Source organism: Odontesthes bonariensis, chromosome 18 (genome assembly GCF_027942865.1).
Source record: "Odontesthes bonariensis isolate fOdoBon6 chromosome 18, fOdoBon6.hap1, whole genome shotgun sequence".
Classification (NCBI taxonomy): Eukaryota; Metazoa; Chordata; class Actinopteri; order Atheriniformes; family Atherinopsidae; genus Odontesthes; species Odontesthes bonariensis.
This window is the reverse complement of record NC_134523.1, coordinates 35,419,566-35,439,300: the sequence shown is the minus strand read 5'-3', so window position 1 is coordinate 35,439,300 and position 19,735 is coordinate 35,419,566. Positions and strand designations below refer to the sequence as shown.

The 19,735-nt window shown below is 42.2% G+C and overlaps 1 protein-coding gene across 1 annotated transcript in view; it reads right to left on the bottom strand.

The window, feature by feature from the left end:
• Positions 1 to 1,036: 1,036 nt before the first annotated feature.
• The window catches only part of foxo6b (forkhead box O6 b), a 47,869-nt gene continuing 29,170 nt past the window's right edge, over positions 1,037 to 19,735 (bottom strand). Inside the window, exon 2 of the mRNA XM_075450100.1 lies at positions 1,037 to 5,160. Coding sequence (XP_075306215.1) covers positions 3,463 to 5,160 — 1,698 coding nt within the window. The 3' untranslated portion in view covers positions 1,037 to 3,462. The remainder of the gene's footprint in view (positions 5,161 to 19,735) is intronic.

Here is a 19,735-nt window from a genome sequence, read left to right as displayed (position 1 = left end):
CCTTATCACACAGGCGATAGACTAGAAACAACAGGCGCACGTACATAGACACATCCATGGGCCTTTGCACAAATACACACTCAGACAGTGATAAAGCTGAGTGTCTGTTGGGATATACAGGTGGGGTAGTCTCCATGAGTGTGTACACACGCAAATACACGCACTCACATGTACACAGGCTTCACACACTTTCATGCACACATATACAGATGTATACACCCCCGCAGAAACGACTAATGATGAAACCCGTTATATACCACTACAGTTAGCTAAATGGCAAACTGACTGTTAATGTAAAATCCTTGTAAGGCCTTCTTTGGTGATTTGCAAGATTTTGTTTTCACATTGTAAGTGAAAAATTATCTTCAAGCAAGTCAGATGCGTCAAAACCCTACCAGCAGTGACTTGATTAAAGTGAGGCTGGATTCTGTCCCAGTTGCCATTGGGTGAGAGGCTGGGCACACCCTGCATGGGTCGCCATTCCATCACAGGACAACACAGAAATAAACAACCATTGACTTTTAGGGTAAATTTAGAAACACCAATTAACCTAACATGCATGTTTTTGGATGGTGTGAAGTGGGAGTACCTGAAGAGAACCCACAAATACATGTGTGACAACATGCAAACTGCAAGTAGAAAGGCCCCAGCCGGGAACCCTTTTTCTCTGTGGCAACAGTCCTAACCACCTCACCACTGTGCAGCCCTACTAGGGAACATAAATGTAATTATTAAAAACAAAGTGCAGACTAATTGGAATTTGTTTTCAAATGTGGACATTAACGGCATTATCAAAACTCCCCAGTCACTGATTTATCCATCAGACTGAAAGAATTTATATTTATTCCTACAGCTTAACTTCTACATGAAAACCCACTGGAGAGAACGTAAAGCCCAAAAATGTCTTACCTTGATCGGGATCAGATAATCAGATGACTGTGTAAGCGCTGTAACATCAATGTATATGTGGTTAGTGTATGCAAATAACAAACACAAACAGATCTGTTTTCGTTTTGGATTTATTTTACAGTCACCAGATGAGCAGATACATCATTTTAGAAAAGAAATTGATATTTGCAAAAAAATTATAATACAATTTTGTCAATATAGATTATTTACAGAATGAGATGTAGTCAAACTGAAATAGCATTCTGACTCTTTGCCAACAAGAAGACAAAGCAGTGAGGGGTCCTCCATAGATCAAAACCAATAAATATAAACTGTATATATTATGTATGCTGCACTCAGCCAGGCATGGACAATACCAGGGCAAGTTACTTCTCAACAATATTCCATTAATCAATTCTTGTACATCATTGTGCTACAGACACAGACACACAGACACACAGACACACACACGCACACACACACACATACATGAGAAGCTTGACACACAAGTGTACACGGGCCGGAGAACAAATTACAATTGGGTTACAACAATGAGCCATTTTAATTCATGAAAAATAAAGAAGAATCAAAAGAAATACATATGGAAATACCCGTCATTGTCCTTGATCTCAAGGGAGAAGCGACTTTCTGGTCAAAGCTCACTGGAGCTGGCTGAGTAGCACTTGACATTTGGCCTGATTGAAACAGCCAATTTTACAGAAAGCTACTGAGCTGGAAAATCTAACAGATCCTGCCTCCTCATTTAGCTCCTTCCCTCCCATTCAGCATGTCTCTATCTACCTTTCATCATCCTCTCATCTTCCTGTTCTCTCTGTCCTTAGAGGGATGGCAACCAGAGCACTGGTTAGCTCTTGACCCCCTTTTTCTGTTTTCAAGCTGCCCATGAAGAAGATAAAATGCACATGGAAGCTCTTATCCACACTGTTTGCACAATCACAGAACAAGCACGAGAAAAGACAACAGCAAAGTAAAGCTATGGCCAGGGTTGGGCACAAACTCTTGTAAAGAGGATGCTTAAAAGACTTGAAGGACACTAAGTACACCACTTTCCAATTGCTTTACCTTGTCGCAGGGCACCACCTCTCAAAAATCGCACTACTTGTGCTTGGCAGGGGGAAGAATTATTACTTTGTGCCAATGAGCGAATACATGCACTTGCATAAATCATCCATCTTGTTTGGCGGTTAATTACTCTTGTTTACCCTCCGAGTAACCTCGGGATGGGGCGGCGCGATAGGAGGGAGCCTGAGAAGAGGAGATAGCGCAAAATAGTAATCTGCTGACGCTGTTCATCAGCGTAGTAATTCATAGGAGTAAAAGCACATCGTGGGTTTGAACCCAGGTGTTAGTGAATTAGACAAGGTTGCTGGGGTTCTAAGGACAGCAGCTCCATCAACACCCTGGCCTGACCGCAGCTGCTCGCTAAGCTGTTCTGGGGTCAGCATGTGAAGGTAGCCCGACACAGGCCAATCAGACAGCTCCTCAGGATGTACAGCAAGCTCTGATCGTTGCTTATTTCATTATGGGGAAAGCTACATAAATCCACAAAATGGAGAAAGAGGCATACAGGGAATATTTTCATTTCTCTTCTCCTATCATCTCCCCTCAATGCAACTCTCCTTCCTGTGACTTCTTGAACACGATCCCTTTCTATCCCTCCCCCATTTAGTGCAGAGTGACTTTTATCATCACTTTCACCAAAACACATTAAAACAGTGTGTCCGGAGTTGAAGAGGGAGAGGAGGGGGTTGAAAAAAAAGAGTAGCACATTAGATTTGCAATGGTGATGCATCAATCTAGCATTACTTTGGAGATTAAAGAAAGGATAGTGGTGCTGATGGATGACTGTCCTATGACTGTCCTGTGTTGAACTGAACAGAACAGGAAACAGCAGTGTCCACCTGAAGGAAGAGGAATCACGCTGACCATGGAGTTCCCTAAAATTTCTCCACTCCATCCCTTTAGCTCTCATTTCACGTCCTTAGAAGGCTAAATAGGAACCTCTTTTCTTCATCCCTAAACCTTAAATTCTCCCCTGCCTTTTTACCTCCATTCTCAGAGCAGCTCTGCAATGAAGATATCTATTAAGCTGTTTGATCATGTTCTCAAGTCAGAAACAACACCTTCTTTGAAGAAAGAGATAATACTGTAAAGTGGATTGCATACATTAAACTTAAGTCAGCATACAACAGCCTGGTATTTGCGTTACTGCATCTGTATGAAAAAACGAATGTAAAGTGCTTGAGAGCTTAGGACAGACAGTATGAGATCGTGAGAAGAGAGAAAATAACTAAACAAATTGAAGGGCAATGGGAGAGTCGCTTTAGCACTGGGCTCATTGGGTTTAAGTTCAGTATGGAGGCTTTATAAACAAGGTCAAAGAGGGAGAAAAAGTACCATGTGGAAGTATAGAGAATCCCCAGGAAACAAATGACAATATATATTGTCTCAGAAAAACAGAATCACAGTCAGTTCAAGGGCACAGCCCACCAGCAGCCTAGCCTAGTGGGGGATATTTCTGGCCATATGTCTATCAAACCCTAAGGCCTAAGTTCACCCTGGTACCCAACTTTGGTTGCTATGTGTTGGTGGAGGACAAGCAAAAGCCCCTAAACCCAAGCCCATTCCCATGCCCACCCCATGGGACAGAGAACCATCAAAGTTAAAGTCCATGTTTTCTGTGTCCATAAAGTCATTGAGCAGGATGGAGTCCACATCACAGTCTAAACTATTAGGGATGTTCTCCATCTCCAGCTGAGCAGCCATTCTACTATGGGAGTTATGCTGTTGTCCCTGGTATCCAGCATTCCCTACATGGTTGTTGTGATAGTAGCCATGCCAGGAGTCAGTCATACCCTGGTGGTGAGCTCCTGGGTAAGACTGGTGACGGGGGTGCGGTGCCGATGCCAGACGGCAGGGGTCCTGGGGAACATCCATAATGCCTGCAGGGTTTGGTGGCAGGGAAGGGGATATTGGGAGGTGGGGGCGTGGCCCGTAGTGGTTAGAGGTCTTGAGACTGTAGGGCTGCAGAATGTCAGTGCTCACCCGTGGGGACAGAGCCTGATGGTGAGGCCCGCTGTGCATAGGGTTATGAGGGTTGTGGGAGGCGTGGTTGTGCAAATGGCTCTGACTGGAGCGAGGATTAAGATCATGACTGGGATTTACTTTGTTACTGTGGCCATGCACATGACTCTGACCATAATCATGGGCAGTGTGGGGCTTGTGGCTGTACTCGAGGCTAGCTTGGTGTTTGTGACCCTGATTGTGGTTCTGATGGTGGGTTGTGTTCTGGTCATGGACTGAGCTGTGGCCATTGTGTAGACCGGGATTGTGAGTGTGCTCTTGGCTGTGATTGTGGTTACGACTGTGGTTGTGCTGGCTGTGAACGCCATTCCCCTGTGTCAATAGAGCATGCGTTTCCTGTCCCTGACTCAACACTGTGTCTTTGCTGCAGTAAGAAGGGCCTCCTGTGAGAAGACTCTGCAGGGCATTGTTCTCTGAGTAGCCCCTCATTGGGCGCGGAAAGCTGACTGGCTTGTTCTCCTGGATGGTCTCCATGGGAGCATGGTGACGCAACATACCCATGGAAGACTGTCCGTACATTGGCCCACAGTATGATCCCTCTGTTTTTGGCCCAGGCACATAGGGATAACTGTTGCATTTGATTTGCGGTGGCTGGGGGTAGCCACTTTCATCTAGACTAATAGCTCCAGTCAGGTCAGTTAGTTGTGGCAGCTCCACATTGGGGCAGTGGCCCCCAGTGCCCAATGCTGGAGAGCGGGTGCTGGTGGGGCTAGGGTATAGCCGAGGGGAAGCTGAACAAGAGAGTTCCTCCTCCTCAGGTTCATCAGCTTCCGTCTCTGCGAGGATTGGGGACAGGCAGCCACTCAGTGTGGAGGCAGAAGATGAGGTGCGGGAATGGAGGTCCGTCCAGGTGTCATACTCCTCACCACCAATACTCACACCTCCTTTCCCTGCTGGACTGCCATGCTCTGGGGAGCCCTGCATTGCTGGTCTAGCTCCCTGAACTTGACGCTGTCCAAGGCCTATGGCCCCTGCTCTCTTTCGGCTGATGCGACCCTTGGTCTTCAGATAGCGCATCCCGTTTTCTATTGAGGCCGCACGTCGTCTGGGTCCTTTCCCCATCTTCCCCCCTTCTGGGTTGAGCATCCACCAGGAACTCTTCCCCGTACCCTCATTTTGCACCCGGATGAAGCGACTGTGCAGCGAAAGGTTGTGTCTGATAGAATTCTGGAATGAGAATAGAAAAAGCAGGATGGAGATGAAGGAGGAGGGGGGAGGAAGAGACAGAAAAGGGAGAGATGAAAAGGAGATAAATATTAACACACAAGGGAATATTTAGGGCTAAAAAATATTTTTTGGAGAACACAAAGTCATTTCAAATTTTGGCTAAACTATCATTACTCCCACGGAAAGCAAGAAAAATTATGGATAAAGATAGAGCAGAGAGGGCAGGGAGAGTGAAGGACCGATCAATATCTCCCTTGACCAGCCTCTCCTCTCCATGTGCTCACTGAGTCATAATATGGACATGAGTGCAGCCTGCACATCAAACCATCACCAAGGTTACAGAAATGAATCGCGCGAGGCAACCCAATCACAGACAGCCCATATCGATTGTGGGACGTCCAAATATGAAAACCTGAGATCCAGCCAGAGCTGGGGAGTGTGGGGAACAAGGGGAGGAGGTGTGATTTGGCAGAAGACCTGGAAAAGCACCATAATGAAATAAGAAACACTAACACACAGAGTTGAAATAAGATAGAGGAGAAGCAAAGTAAATCAGTGGAGGGACATGCTCATCTAACCTCTTTTAAAACCATAGCACAATTAATATGACTGCGGATATCATTCTGATGAAGTCTTCTTGCGAGCAGCTTTGAGGAGAAGATGGATGTGGCAGCTGTGGGTGGGTGTGGAGTGTGTATGTAGGATAAGCCTCTCCAGACCCTTGTTTAAGTGTCTGAGTGGCGTTTGTATAGTTAATCCCGGGCTCCACTGCAGCATTTGAAGCCAGTGCCAACCTGGAGTGAGTTGATGAGATCTAAACCTGCCTAAAGGAAAGCTTAGCAGGGATACACATCATCTCAGTTGGCCAAGTTAGTCTAAGTACAGCATGTTCATCCAAATCTTTCCTGCTTTTTCACACTCTTTCTAGATTTTCTTCCAGCTGCTTTTCCTCCCTCTCTTCCTTTTCTTCTGTTTAGCTTTTTTTGTTTTTTTTCTGATCTTTGGCAGAAGCAAACTCTCCAACCCTCTAGCCCGTGTGTACAATCACATACTTTTCTTTTTCCTCTCTAGAGATATCTATCTCTTCAGCCTTGTTTATTACCTGCACATAGCTCACAATCTCTGTCTCCTGATATCTTGAGCCATTCTCTATCTTCATTCACTCCCCGCCTCCTGTCCAATTTTCCTGCTCTCAACCTCATTCATCTCCCTCTTTGTGTCCCAGCCTCTCTTGATCACAGCATCGCTCATTCTCTCCCTCTGTCTACACATCCATACTCTCAGCACCTTCCACAACTTTCAACCCCTCCTTCCTTCCTTCTTTCATCTGCTCATTCTTTCACACTAAAAGGCAAGTAAATACCAAAAAAAAAATCAACAGAGATGCAAATATATGTTCAATGGCCCTTCAAGCGCCACACACACATACACATCTACATAGCGTCTAACCACATGACTGCTAACTGGAAGGGCAGCCAAAAGAGGTCTCTTTGTTATTGCAGCGTATTATGAAAGGCAACACATTCAGAACAGCAGGTAATGGGTTTCTCACAAAATGTTTACAGGGGGAATCCAGCTCTAAGTGGGTTTCATATCACTCTTATATCCTACCTACTACCATTTTCATTCATGTAGAAATGCACCCATCCCCACAGTGTGACTGCAAACAGGTAATTTCATCCCATCCTCCACTCAAATCATGCTGCTCTGACTGGGCTCTCTGTACAGATGTGCAAATTGGATTGGAGATAATTTTTCTTTTGGTCTGGTGTTCAGACTGGTGTTCTCTCCTAAAACATGAGGTCGACAAAACTGCACAAGCTCTAACAGGGACAAGATAGGCCGACTCCACTCCTCAGCCGAGGTGCGCTAGAGCAGAGTTAATCAAAGCCAAATTGAACGATGTTGCATGTGAAACAGGCCAACAATGGAGGCGACCCGCATCAGGTGATCTGAGAGTGAAGCCCTGACAGTTTCCTCCACGACGTGACAGCTCTGGCTAAGTGTAGCTATGGCAACAGAGTAAACCAAAAGAGAGAGAAATGAAGAGAAGGGAGATGATGGTAGGAAAGAGAAGAGGGGGAGGAGGTGGGGAGGTGGCTGGTGCTGTTTGATGCTGCAGGCAACTCCAAACAGCCTTTTATCTGAGTCTGTCAGATTCCTGCTTCCAATCCACCAGGGAGGCTCAATCACCAGTAGTCCCAACGCCTCACTACCTGTACCAAGCTGTGATTAGCAGTCGTGTGTGTATGTGTGTGTATGTGTGAGTGAGTGAGGAAGAGAAAGGGAAAGAGAGCTTCTATACTAGAGCAACAATTATACCATAACCTGACTACAACCACTACCACACTATGCTCAACTAACTACCGTTAGTTTACCTGCTGATATATTGTATATATGAAGATATATCTATAGGTATCTATCTGTAGATATCTATCTATCTATCTATATATCTATATATATATATCTCGCTCTGTCTCTCTTTATCTATCTATTTTTCTATCTATCTATCTATCCAGATAGATATATGTCGGCTCGCTGTAATGCTTTACTGTATACGTACAATTACAATGTGATTCTACATTAAAAATGCTAATAATGGTACTCTGGTTCAGGAGATCCCCACTGAGTTTTTCCCCTATCTGTTCCAAGATGAGATGGTTTCTGTTTGTCAACCCTATCTCAGCACAGGAGAGCAATAAGGATCCAATGAATCATCATTGAGTAAGATATAGAAAAGTGAACCTTTTAGAGGCTGCTGGAGTTCTTCAAATGCAATATACTTTGGCGTCCAGAGGAAAATTATCCATATTCATGTGTGGGAAAACTGATTAAGATTAAAGATTGTCAGGCATGGGGTTGAACAGACATTGAGTGTTTATCTTATTAAATTAAATTAAAAACTGATATCAGGATAAATATGTACTCTGTCAAACCAAATTAAAAATCACCATAATTGAAAAAATGAGGTGGAATTTTATTTCTTCTTTCTAATTTGTTTTGTAACACTTTCATGCAACTAAGTTTAAGTCTGTGTAGTTGCCAGTTTATTAGACACTAAAGCTAAAGCATTCCTGCCTTGAATCCTCTGGTCAAGATCGTTCTTATTTTCCTTTTCCATCAAATTTTTGGGTGCACATTTGAAGATAAAAAAGTTCTTAAATTTTGCTAACTTAATTTGCCCTAATTATAGACAGCTTTTGGCTTTTTCCAAAATTGAATTATTTATTATGATGGAACATGATTTATGTTCTGACGTAGGTAACATAAAGCATTCATAATAATAATAATAATAATAATAATAATAATACATTTTATTTATAGGCGCCTTTCGGCACTCAAGGTCACCTTACATAAAAACAAACACAATTTAAAATACATACCAAATAGATAAAAAATAAAGTTAATTAAAACAGTGCAATAGTAATTACAATGCATAGTCTAATTTAAACAGGTGAGTTTTAAGTTTGGATTTGAAATGTGGCAATGTTTGTGTGTTACGGAGATCAGGTGGAAGAGAGTTCCAGAGCTGGGGAGCAGATCGACTAAATGCTCTGCTCCCCATAGTAACAAGACGGACGGAGGGAACAGTGAGATGAATAGAGGATGAGGATCTGAGGGTACGAGCAGGTACAGTAATGTGAAATAGGTCTGAAAGATACGGAGGAGCAAGATTGTGGATAGCTTTAAAGGTAAGAAGAAGTATTTTGTAGTTAATACGATATGGAATAGGAAGCCAATGAAGCTGTACATGTACATGACTGAATGATCAGCTGTTTCCACCTTGGAAGAAGATGGATGTCCAGTACAACATACTAAGAAGTCAACGCACAGGAATGGTCCCAAAAAGATACATTTGCATTGTCGCTGTATACTTGTAGGGTACAAGCACTATACTATGAAAATTGGTACATATTTGTACCTTTTTGTCTATAAAGCTGGAAGAACAATCTGATCCCCAGTGACAAAAATGTACTTTCATGTTCTGGTACACACATGTATCCACTGGAAACTACTATCAAAAGTGTACACAATACAGAATCACTTATTAACCAAACATACATGTTTTGGACTGTGGAAGGAAGCTGGTAGTACTCAAAGAAGTGGTGATAGCTGCAATAATAAACTGTTCTTTAGCACTTCTGTCAAGTTGTTTCTCACTAAATCAGTCACACATACTGTCACACACAAACCTATATCAGTGAACACATCGCTACTTTGTAAGCAAAAATACAGCATAAAGCGTTGTTATCAGCTTGTATTGCTAATAATAGCTTGGCTAGTCAATAAGCTTAACAATGAGCTAAACCTACTGGTTTTCCAATTTGTAACTGGATCAGTCAACTCTGGTGGGACATCATTCGTTGCTCCAAGTTCTGACTTGAGAAGAATAAAACACAGCAAATTTATTCCCTCCCTACAGGTGTATAGAAACTAGCCTGATTTACAATTACATTTCAGTGACATTACAAACTTTCACTTAAAATTCACTTTGTCTTGATCCTGCTTTGGAGAGGTAAGAATTTTTCCATTAGTGTAGGTTAAATAACAGGTTTTTCAGTCACCTAAATCTACAAGTTGTGTCTTTGGTATAAAAGCAAGTCTTCCCTAACCTCGTCAAAATAATTAATTCACGACTGTTCAAACCACAAGCCTTTACTTTAAAAGTTTTTATCCCTACAGCTAATCAAACCTGAACAAGTAGCTGTGTGAAGTCAGAAAATACTTGCATTTTCTGTTTGGAAGACACTGCAACTAATAATGTCCTTATAACTTCAATGCCGTTAAACATTAGCAAAACTTTATGAATAAGTGCAGTGATTATGCGAAGAGTATGCAGTTTATATCAATAATAGGCTGTATAGCAGGCATTATTAGCACACTGTGAGCCACAGTGGAAAAGATCCTCCAGCATAGCCTTTGGCCGCAATGAAACCTGTAGATTCTCAGCCCTCTGTGGCACAAAGCTGCCCATCCCAGCCTCAGTGTATTAACTTGTCAGAAAGACTGATTCTGAAGTGGAGGAGCCTGCTCCCTTTGTTCTCAACCTTTGCTTTTGTGCTAATTCAGGAGGAGATGGGCTCTTGCAGCAAGCACTGGGAATTAATGTGTCCATATCTACTCAGCTTCTCTACGGGGAATCCACCACACTGTATCCAGCTCCACTACTGTGTATTATACATAAACAGCGATTGAGTTTGACCCCAACACACTGCTGCTTTCACTGAGTGACTATCCCCTGGCCAGTCCAGTGCTCATCTAATGGCCCGTGGTTACACAATTTTTACAATTCTTACACTTATCCCTTTTCCTAAAATGCTACACTCGCCCACAATTCATGACTAGCTTTGAGCAAACAAGAACATTGGCAGGGCAAAATTGACTTTGAACTACATCATATTTGACGATACTGCTAAATACAGCTGCAGCCATAAATTACACTCATATTTGACTTTAGACAAACAGCCATCTAATTGACAAAACTGAGCTGTGTCACATGGACTTTAGCAGCGACTGGAGTTGTTAGTCATGAGAATGTGGTTAGCATACAAGTTCACTACAGTGTGTCAACTCAGTAGCTGTTATTATGATTATAAGACATTATCATTATTTGCAATATCAATGCTCATACTAACTAACATGTAAGTATATCCACATTCCCTACACAGATGTTGTATTCAAGTAACTTTAATGGTGATTTTGTCAGGTGATGCTTTGGTTATAAAATCAGGTTTTTATTAGAACAGAGTGACTGTCTGGAAATGCTCATGCATTTACACCTGGTCTTAATGGAATGATTTTCAGTCATAATTTATTATGTGTTTTATATGACTGTCAAAGGACATATGTCAAAAAAATATGTGAGTGAGAGCAAGTTTATTTGGAATTTGGCTGTATTAATATACACTTACACTTTACTGTTTTTACAAAAAGATGAAAAACGGTGGAATCTGGGAGCATATGCACCATGTCTAGACTCATTTGACTCTAGTTCATATATTAGCTAGAGTGAATTGAACCCCAACCACATTATCTGAGAAGCTCAATTTCTTACACTCTTACACTCAATCACATTACACTGTGAGTTGATTTGTTTAGTCTATCATCAGCTCTAACATTTATATTGTGACCCTGACCAGAAGCAGCATTATGAATGGCCAGACACTATACAGTGTGTTCTCTTATAGAGAGGATGCTGTGTGCCCACATATTCCATTTCAGATCAGTACTAAGCAATGACTAATTTTGTAGATGATTATTTTCATCCCCCTTGTCTCTTTTATTATTCTGGGTAACCTAGCTAACACTAATTACATCTATTGCAAATGATCTAGTTTGTGTTGCATAGCAACGAGAATGATGTAAACCCCTCCACCCCTTTCCCTCTTGCTGGCTGTGACTAGCAATTCTCTCAATGGATCTGTGTGTCTAAGCAGAGGATCTCATCATTTGTTAATCCAACACAAGTGCAAGTTCAAATCTGTTTGAAGACGTTCCTCCACTTCTTTCCAAATTATTACCTGTTCCAGGACGAGATTGTGTTTGTTATTAAAACCAAACTCAATGTTATTTGTTGGCGGTTGTAGAGCATATTTAAAGAGGTAATTTAGTGTTACTATGAATAGATGTGTAATGCATTTTGGTGCTTTATTCCCTTTCATTAAGTTTGGTACAATTACATGTGAAAAATTCACACACGTCTGACTCATTGTTAAAAGCCTGTTATAAAATGTTAATTTTTTCTGGAGTTCTTCAAATCTCATTCCTGCCAGCTAAAGGGGTCAAAGAGAGAGACATGGGGCCTTGGGGATGTTTTTTCAGATGAAAAGTAAGCAATTTAGTCCAGTATAGCCAATAATTTCCACAATTCTTTTTACTTTTCAGCCGAGGCCTATTTTGTTTGTGTTATGATGGAGGGGACCAAGGGTTTAGAAGGATCCTCATTCCAGAAACATCCCATAAAGTGATTAGAAAATAATCATATAGAAAGGCAAAACATTTGCAAAGAGGTCCACCAGATTATAGAGATGCAATGCATCTGCAAGACGCTCGCTGAAAGCCCTTTTCATAGAGTTTGCGTTGTGTTGTTGCACAAACAATATTGTAATTATTCCACCATGCTCATTCTTACTTACACAACTGAAGGTAGTGTAACACACTACCTGTGTTAGTGTTACTGTGTAGTGTTTAAAATAGCATGCTTCCATTCTGGAATGATAAACAACACAATGGGTGTTTTGACAAATCCTCTTGTCAAAATGTCCAAATAGGTCGTTGGCTGCTGCACAGTGCTTTCAACCATCTGCCCTCAACCAGGGACACATGTTCTAGACCAACACATGACAATTTTGTCCTGATAAAAATAAGTCAACACTTTACTGAAACACTTGGGTTTAGGCAGCATCAATAGGCAAGTTTGTTTGGGTTAGAAAACAATCATTGCGTTGCAAGAAACCTTGTCGCTTTCTGCTTGAATTTATGCAAGAACATCATTTGAATAGGGTTAAAAAAAACATCATGACTGGGACTAAAATACATTCTTTGTATATTGCTACTATTTCCTCAATAACCACCATTTTTATACTTCACGTGCAATTGCTCTATTGACCACTAGATGTTGCATATTCTTTTAACGTATTTCTGCCTGCATGAACAAACCACCTGTGGGGTAATTTTTGGGAGGAGGCCAACTTCCACCATGCCAGCTGTCCCTTACACACACTGATTCGACTCTGTGACTACTTCGGCAGTTCTGTTTCCATACTTCACAAACAGATCACAAAAAGGTGCACTTTGATTGGACAACGTGTTATTGTTTTTTTTGGGTTTTTTTGTCTCTTTAAAGTCTGAATGTCTTGGTCTTGTGTAGGCACATGAGGATCATTTTATTGTATATGTCTGTGCCCAGAGATCTGTTCATAATCATCTCTCTATAATTATTATTATCATTACCTCCGCCAAGAAGGTTATGTGATCGCCCGAGTTTGTCTGTTGGTTTGTCTGGATGTCTGGATGTTCGTTCGTTCGTCTGTTTGTGCCGCAATCTTGCGACCTGCCACAAGGTGGCGCGACCTCCACAAGGTGGCGCGACCTCAAGGTGCCAAAGCCAAACAGAGCCAAAGCCAGACAGAATGCATAGTGCGCGGATTGAATGCATATTGCGCGGATTTGCTGTAATTAGCACAACAAAAGATTGCAACGGCAAGCCAGTGTGCATAACTGCATATAGCGTGCCCAAAGCCAGACAGAATGCATAGTGCGCAGATTTACTTGCACGGCAAGCCAGTGTGCATAACTGCATATAGCGTAATAATAACGGCGAACACTGCTTCCCGACAGAACACTGCTTCCCGACAAAACATTATTATAATAATAATATTAATAATAATTAATAACGGCGAACACTGCTGTTCAATAATGAATAGGGAGAAGGGAATGCCTCTTCTGCTGACAGCGCCAAAGAACAAGTAGCCCACATCAGGAACGTATGTCCATACATGGCTCGCTATCCACAGGTAGGTTGGCGGTTGGCGGAGGTCTGCACTCTCTGAGTGCATTTCTAGTTTTCAATCTGTTGTTACTTTGTTTTCTACTTTTCTTTATATGTTGTTGTGTTTCCTTCTCTTTGTTCAGTTTTCCTCAGCATGTGCTGTAATATGCTCTGTATCATCTGCATTGTAAAAGTGCTACATAAATTGAGCTGAGTCAACACACTACATGCTACACATGTAAACAGATGCCCCCATATGTATTTCACAACTTGCTCAACTTGATGTACATGCTCACAAAGACAAACACACACACACACACACACACACACACGATTACCCACTCTCCACACCAAACTGGCAATCATACTTAATCCCTCTCCAGCCTGAGTAATCCCCGACAATCCAAGGCTAATCCTGGTTAATTCTGGGCACTCCTCAGCTGGGTTTCACCCTGAAACCACAGAGACAGGGTGGGGATTGGTTGAATCATGGCGACTAAGGGTGGAAGTGCTGTTGATAGACATAATTGGTTGGGCAGTTATCGGGAGTCAAGAAAAACAAGCACAGGTTTTCACTGTCTTCAAAATACATCCGGATTGACCCCTTGTTATTTGTCACATCCCAGTCTCACTGTTGTCACTGCTCCTGGTAGAAAACATGTTTTTCACCTCAGTCGGATGTGTTATTCCATACATGCTAACACATGGCTGCATTACTTTGCCCAGCTGCTGGTGCCACAGATGATAATAGAGCACCGTACACTTTTCTTTATTCAAAGAAAAAAAATAATAAAAGAAACAAGAAAAAGCATGAATGGGATATATAGTATGAGCCATACCTCTGTTATAATAGGCTTCACAGCTCTACCTGCCAAAGCTCCTGGCTCAATTCTTCTTAGTGGCTATTGATCACTTAAGACACCTTGATCAAGTTGCTCCCTAATCTAGCATTAAGGAGATTCAGACCTTTTCACCTCTATCTTAGACAGACTTATTACATTGGCACAGTGGTACAGTGGCAGTCATAGCAGACTTCACTATCACAGCCTCATGGTGAACTTTACAGTCTGTTAAAGCCCCTTTGGTGCAGAGCAGGCAGCAGGAACACTTTTACTCTCTGCCATTTTGAAAAAGCTGTCAATATACACAAAGCCAAGAGTGTTAATGAAGCAATATGTCACTGACAGGTAAGAGATGGAGATGCTCTGTTAAAAACAAGGAGGCTTCTGGTGTTTGCTGGCTCGACTGTGTGGCTTTCAATTGAGTTTGCACATGGAGACTGCAGGATATGTGTCTTTGAACCGAAAGTATACTCATGAGAGCATGAAAGCAGGAGCAAAAAGGAAACTGATTTACCTTCTGCAGCGGCTCTGTCAGCAGTGAGATGAGGGAAAAGGTTGCAGGGGAGTTCTGCCTCTGGACATTTTTTTGGCTTCTCTTACCCCTCTGTTCTCACAGAAGCAAAACCTCTGGGAGAGGGCTCTTTAGAGGATTCAATGCAACATCATGTAGTGGATTTTATAGTGCTTTCTGCTTCACATTTTACAGAGCCCACCTCTGATTTATGGCGCATTCCACAATGCATTCAAAGAGGACTGCTGCGTTTTAAATTCCATGCAGCTCCCTATTAGATGTGGTCCAACACAATCCTGCTGAGTGTTGTTGGGATTGTTCTCCTCTGCCTTGTTGAGAAGTAGTGGGACTAAGTAAAGCCGTTTTCTTCCCATGCTCAACCATTATTTATTAATCCATTTCACACAGCCAGGAGTCATTATGCACGGTCCTGTCAATGGGTATCTCTCTACCGCGCATTTATTTGATAATAAGCAGGAGTGGGGGAGAAGATAAAAGCGCTGACTGTGTTCATTGTAGAGCGTTTTCTACAGGCGGGGAGACTTAAATGAGAGTATCTAGGCTCTGTGTGGGAATGGGTCTCGTCTGCTAAGCCTGTCTGGAGGCAATCGATGTAAATTAGTCAACGTTAAAGATTCACTTCCTGTGACTGATGTCACGGACAGCGCTTGTCTCTTTGAAGGGAAATAAAGAAGTGGGAGGCAGAGGGATTAATCGGGTTGGAGTAGGTGTGAGCATGTGGAGTTTGGATGGGGGCTAAGCTGGGAAAAAAGATGCTATTCTTTTGGTGAATTGTAGGAAAATAATAGGTTAGAACATCCAGAAGAATGCAATGTAACTTAGAACATTTAAGGGACACAATGACGTGGTTGTGTATGAGGCCAGTTACAGCACAGACCAATCAGTTTGAATAAATATGTGCAGAATAGTGCTGCTGCAACTGTTAAAACATCGGTTCATGGAAAGTTGTGAAAACTAAACTTATTACTTAGGAGGCATAACAATGATTATCAGACAGGTGCTTTGTTGAGGATTATCTTCAACAGCAGTATAATGACATGCTTTTCCATTTACCTAAAGTGTTGTGTAAGTTCACTTCACCAAGTTAAAACAAAAAACACTTTCAAGAAGGTGCTACATTTGTGAATTTCTCAGTAGTTGGCTGGTTGCGTGTGTCCCGATAGTCCAACAGAACATGTCAAACACCAAGCACCCTTGTTTTTCTATGCTGAAAATGAATAACAATGTGAAACTACACTAACATCAGTTTGACTTTTACACTTGGAAAAACTTTGACAATTGGATCAGAGTAAGTGTCTCCAGCAGTTGCCTCTTGAAAGTTGCACCAGTTACCATCTCCTCAAAGTACAGCTGAGAGACTTCAGCCAGCCCTCAGGCGACAGAAGGCCTTTCTCTCCCCCCTACTCCCTGTGGAGCTCCAGTTTGGGGGTGGGGTAACAAGGCAAGGAGAAAGAAGACAAGAGGAGAGAGGCAGAAAGTGAAGCACCGTCTGGGGCTAACCTGCGAAAGGTAGACAGGGAGTGAGCCTAAGGGGCTGGGGGTGGACAGCTAACCCAATTCCCAGTGAAGAGGCCTCTAATTGGAGCAGCCGGCCTGCTGAGGCAGCCTGTCCCTATGCGGATGGACAAGTAGCCGAGTGAAAGCGGGAAGCCCGGGGGTGGGAGGAGAGGGCAGATAAAAATAGAGCCGGCAGATTAATGAGCATCTGAAAGCGGAACAGGAGATCGGAAAATCCTCCCTGCGTGCCAAAGATGCCCGGTCCTTAGGCTACAGCCAGTTCTGTAAAGCTTGATGAATCCAAAGTGTCCATAAGTGGTGCTTCCTTCGTATTGGCCTTCTTAACATCTCAAAAAGGGGATGGAGAAAACCACTGTACCCTATTGGAGGATTTTGTTTGAGGATGTTTGAAGTCCTGTTGTTGGAACACATCTGAGCTTCAAAAAATCCAGATAGGCTTCCTATTTGGCTATTTTGCTAGCCCCTATCCATATATGTTTGATTTTAATCTTAGAATATTTTAGCCTACATAGGAGTATTGTTTCATACCTGAGCTAATGTCACCACGATATTGAAGATTTTAAGCAGGAGTTTTAAACTGAATTTGTTCATTTTAAGTGTCCACTTAAGTCTTCTTTTTAGTTTTACAACCTTAAGACATTAACAAACTAGTTTGTATTTTTCTAGTTTGAGAGCTAGTTAGTTTTGATAGCTAAAATGTAAAGAGGTCATAAAACTATAAGTGGTACAGATTATCATTAGTTTGGCTTTATATCCATGCATCTACAGTAATTATATACTATGCCAGAAGAGGAAGATTAAATGCAGGTTTAACTATGAAAATACAATTATATAAAACTTTTGTACTGTACTTCACATCATAATTAAAATTCATTGCAGCTGGTTTTTAAATGTAATATCTACACCCCATATCATATCATATTAAATCCTCTAAATTATAGTAACATGAGTAGATGTATCTGTCGCCTCCACCTTTGACTCAATAAAAGGAGTCACCCCCTCAGCTTTCTATCCCACCCCTGGGAGCTTTCACACACCAGGTGTAGCTTCGTGACACCTATGGGAGCCAAAGGAGAAGCTGATAAACAGGCCTGATCACACCTGCCATCAGGTCTCAGGAGATCACCTCCCACCTCCACACTCAGCTGTCACATTCATCCACACCGGAGGCTGTGTATGACACCTCCAACAACTGTAATGATCCACAGTCGAAGCCAATCACTGGCAGAAACACATTCATAAAATGCAAGTAGATTTTCACGACGACCGAGAGAAAGTACCAGAAGGTACAAATGTTCAAATTATGGCTTCAAATGTTTTCCATTTTTAACCATGACTTTACAGAGGTTGCAAACAGAACACTCTAGCCTCCATTTATACCTCATCAGTGTGTGAATGTGAATGTGAGTGAATGTAGTAGGAAGCATGTAGCTCTATAGACTAAGATGTGTTGTGTGAGTGAATGGGTGAATGTGGCATGTAGTGTTAAAAGTGCTTTGAGTGGTCAGCTAGACTAGAAAAGTGCTATTCAAGTACAGTCCATTTGCCATTTTATAGGATATAGTTTGATTCAACCTTAAGTAGCACTGGAACGGTACTTAATCATGACCATGGTTATTTAACACTTTGTACTGAATATTCATAATTAAACTGAAGTTTTGTTGAGGATTAAGTGCTTAAAATCTTTGCTCCTAGACTGCTACCTGAAGACAGTATCAAACTGCTCCTCATTATGATGTGACTAAATTGCTATTTTATTGCATTTAATTAACTCCTTCAGTGTGTTCAAATTAGCTGAATTTTGTTTATCAAGAGGAAGTATTTTATCCTGTTTATCTCGATAACCAACAATGACTTATCTGTCGGGTGATGTCATTTTCAGTCATCGTGTAAACTGAGCCAGTGTAGTTAAAAGCAATTGTTCTCCCTATGGTTGAAGAGATCATTTAAAGCATAGTGCCGTAGACAGGATGAGGATACTCTATGAGTTTGGTGAGAGTTGGAAGCCCCAAATTAGTATAAGACACTCTGAACTTTATCATGCGTTGTTGCAATGAAAGAAGACTGAAGACTATCTTCTTCATCTTTTACACACGAGACAAATCATTTGAAAATCATTCATCTCTCCACCATCTTCTAGACCTGCTTAACTCAATTCAGGGCCATTGGGGGGACTAGAGACTATCCCAGCTGGCATTGCAAGAGAGGCGGGGAAGACCCTGGATGGGTCGCCAGTCCATCACAGTGCCAAAGAGAGACAAATGAGACAAACAACTATGCACGCTCACACTCACTCCTGAAGACAATTTAGAATCACCAATTCACCTATAACGAGCATGTTTTTGGACGGTGTAAGGAAGCCGGAGTACCCGGAGAGAACCAGCACATGCATGGGGAGAACATTCATATATAATGGATATGTGAGGAGCCCCAGAAGGGGGCCCTGTTGTCCCTTCTAGTTCTTTACATTGTTTGGTTTATAAAAGCTCCTTTCCATTACTTGGATGAAGAATCCAGAAGGATATTGGCTATATTTTTATTGAATATGCTGTTTTCTCTGCAAGCCTTGAAAAAAATAATGGAACGTTGCCATTTAACAACCTATAGGGGCTGGTGCAGGTACAGGGTTAAGGGCCGTGTATACTCTCGCAGCAGTGTGTCGCAATGAGCTTGTCGCAGACACGACGCAGTTATTTTTTATTTATGCCTACTTTTGAAGCGCTGTCTGCGCTATGTTAATCCCACGCCACAACGCAAGAGGGACAATCACGAACAAGATAGGATTGTGGGTGTTACGGTTACGGAGGTCATTCAACAACAATGGCGACTGGACGAATGCGCACTTTGATTGAGATGCAGCTGATCGATCTAGAAATAGAAGAAATATTGCTACTACTGGAGCTGGCAGAGAGGCGAAAGAATCGTCACGGTTAGCACGGTTAGCGTCACCATTAGCCGGTTAGCAAACCGGAAATACGCATAGTGTAGAGCGGATGTAGAGTTGACCAATCAGAGGCCTCCTTTCTCTCCTCCCTGCGGCGATGTCACTGTCTGCGGTGAGTTACAATTTTGGGGAGGTGCACCAGAGTGTCTGCGTAAGGGGCGGGGCATGTCTGCGTTAACTGCGACACACACGCAGACGACCTGGTTTCCGACCATAAATCAGCCTTTATCCAGGGTGTAAAGGATTAA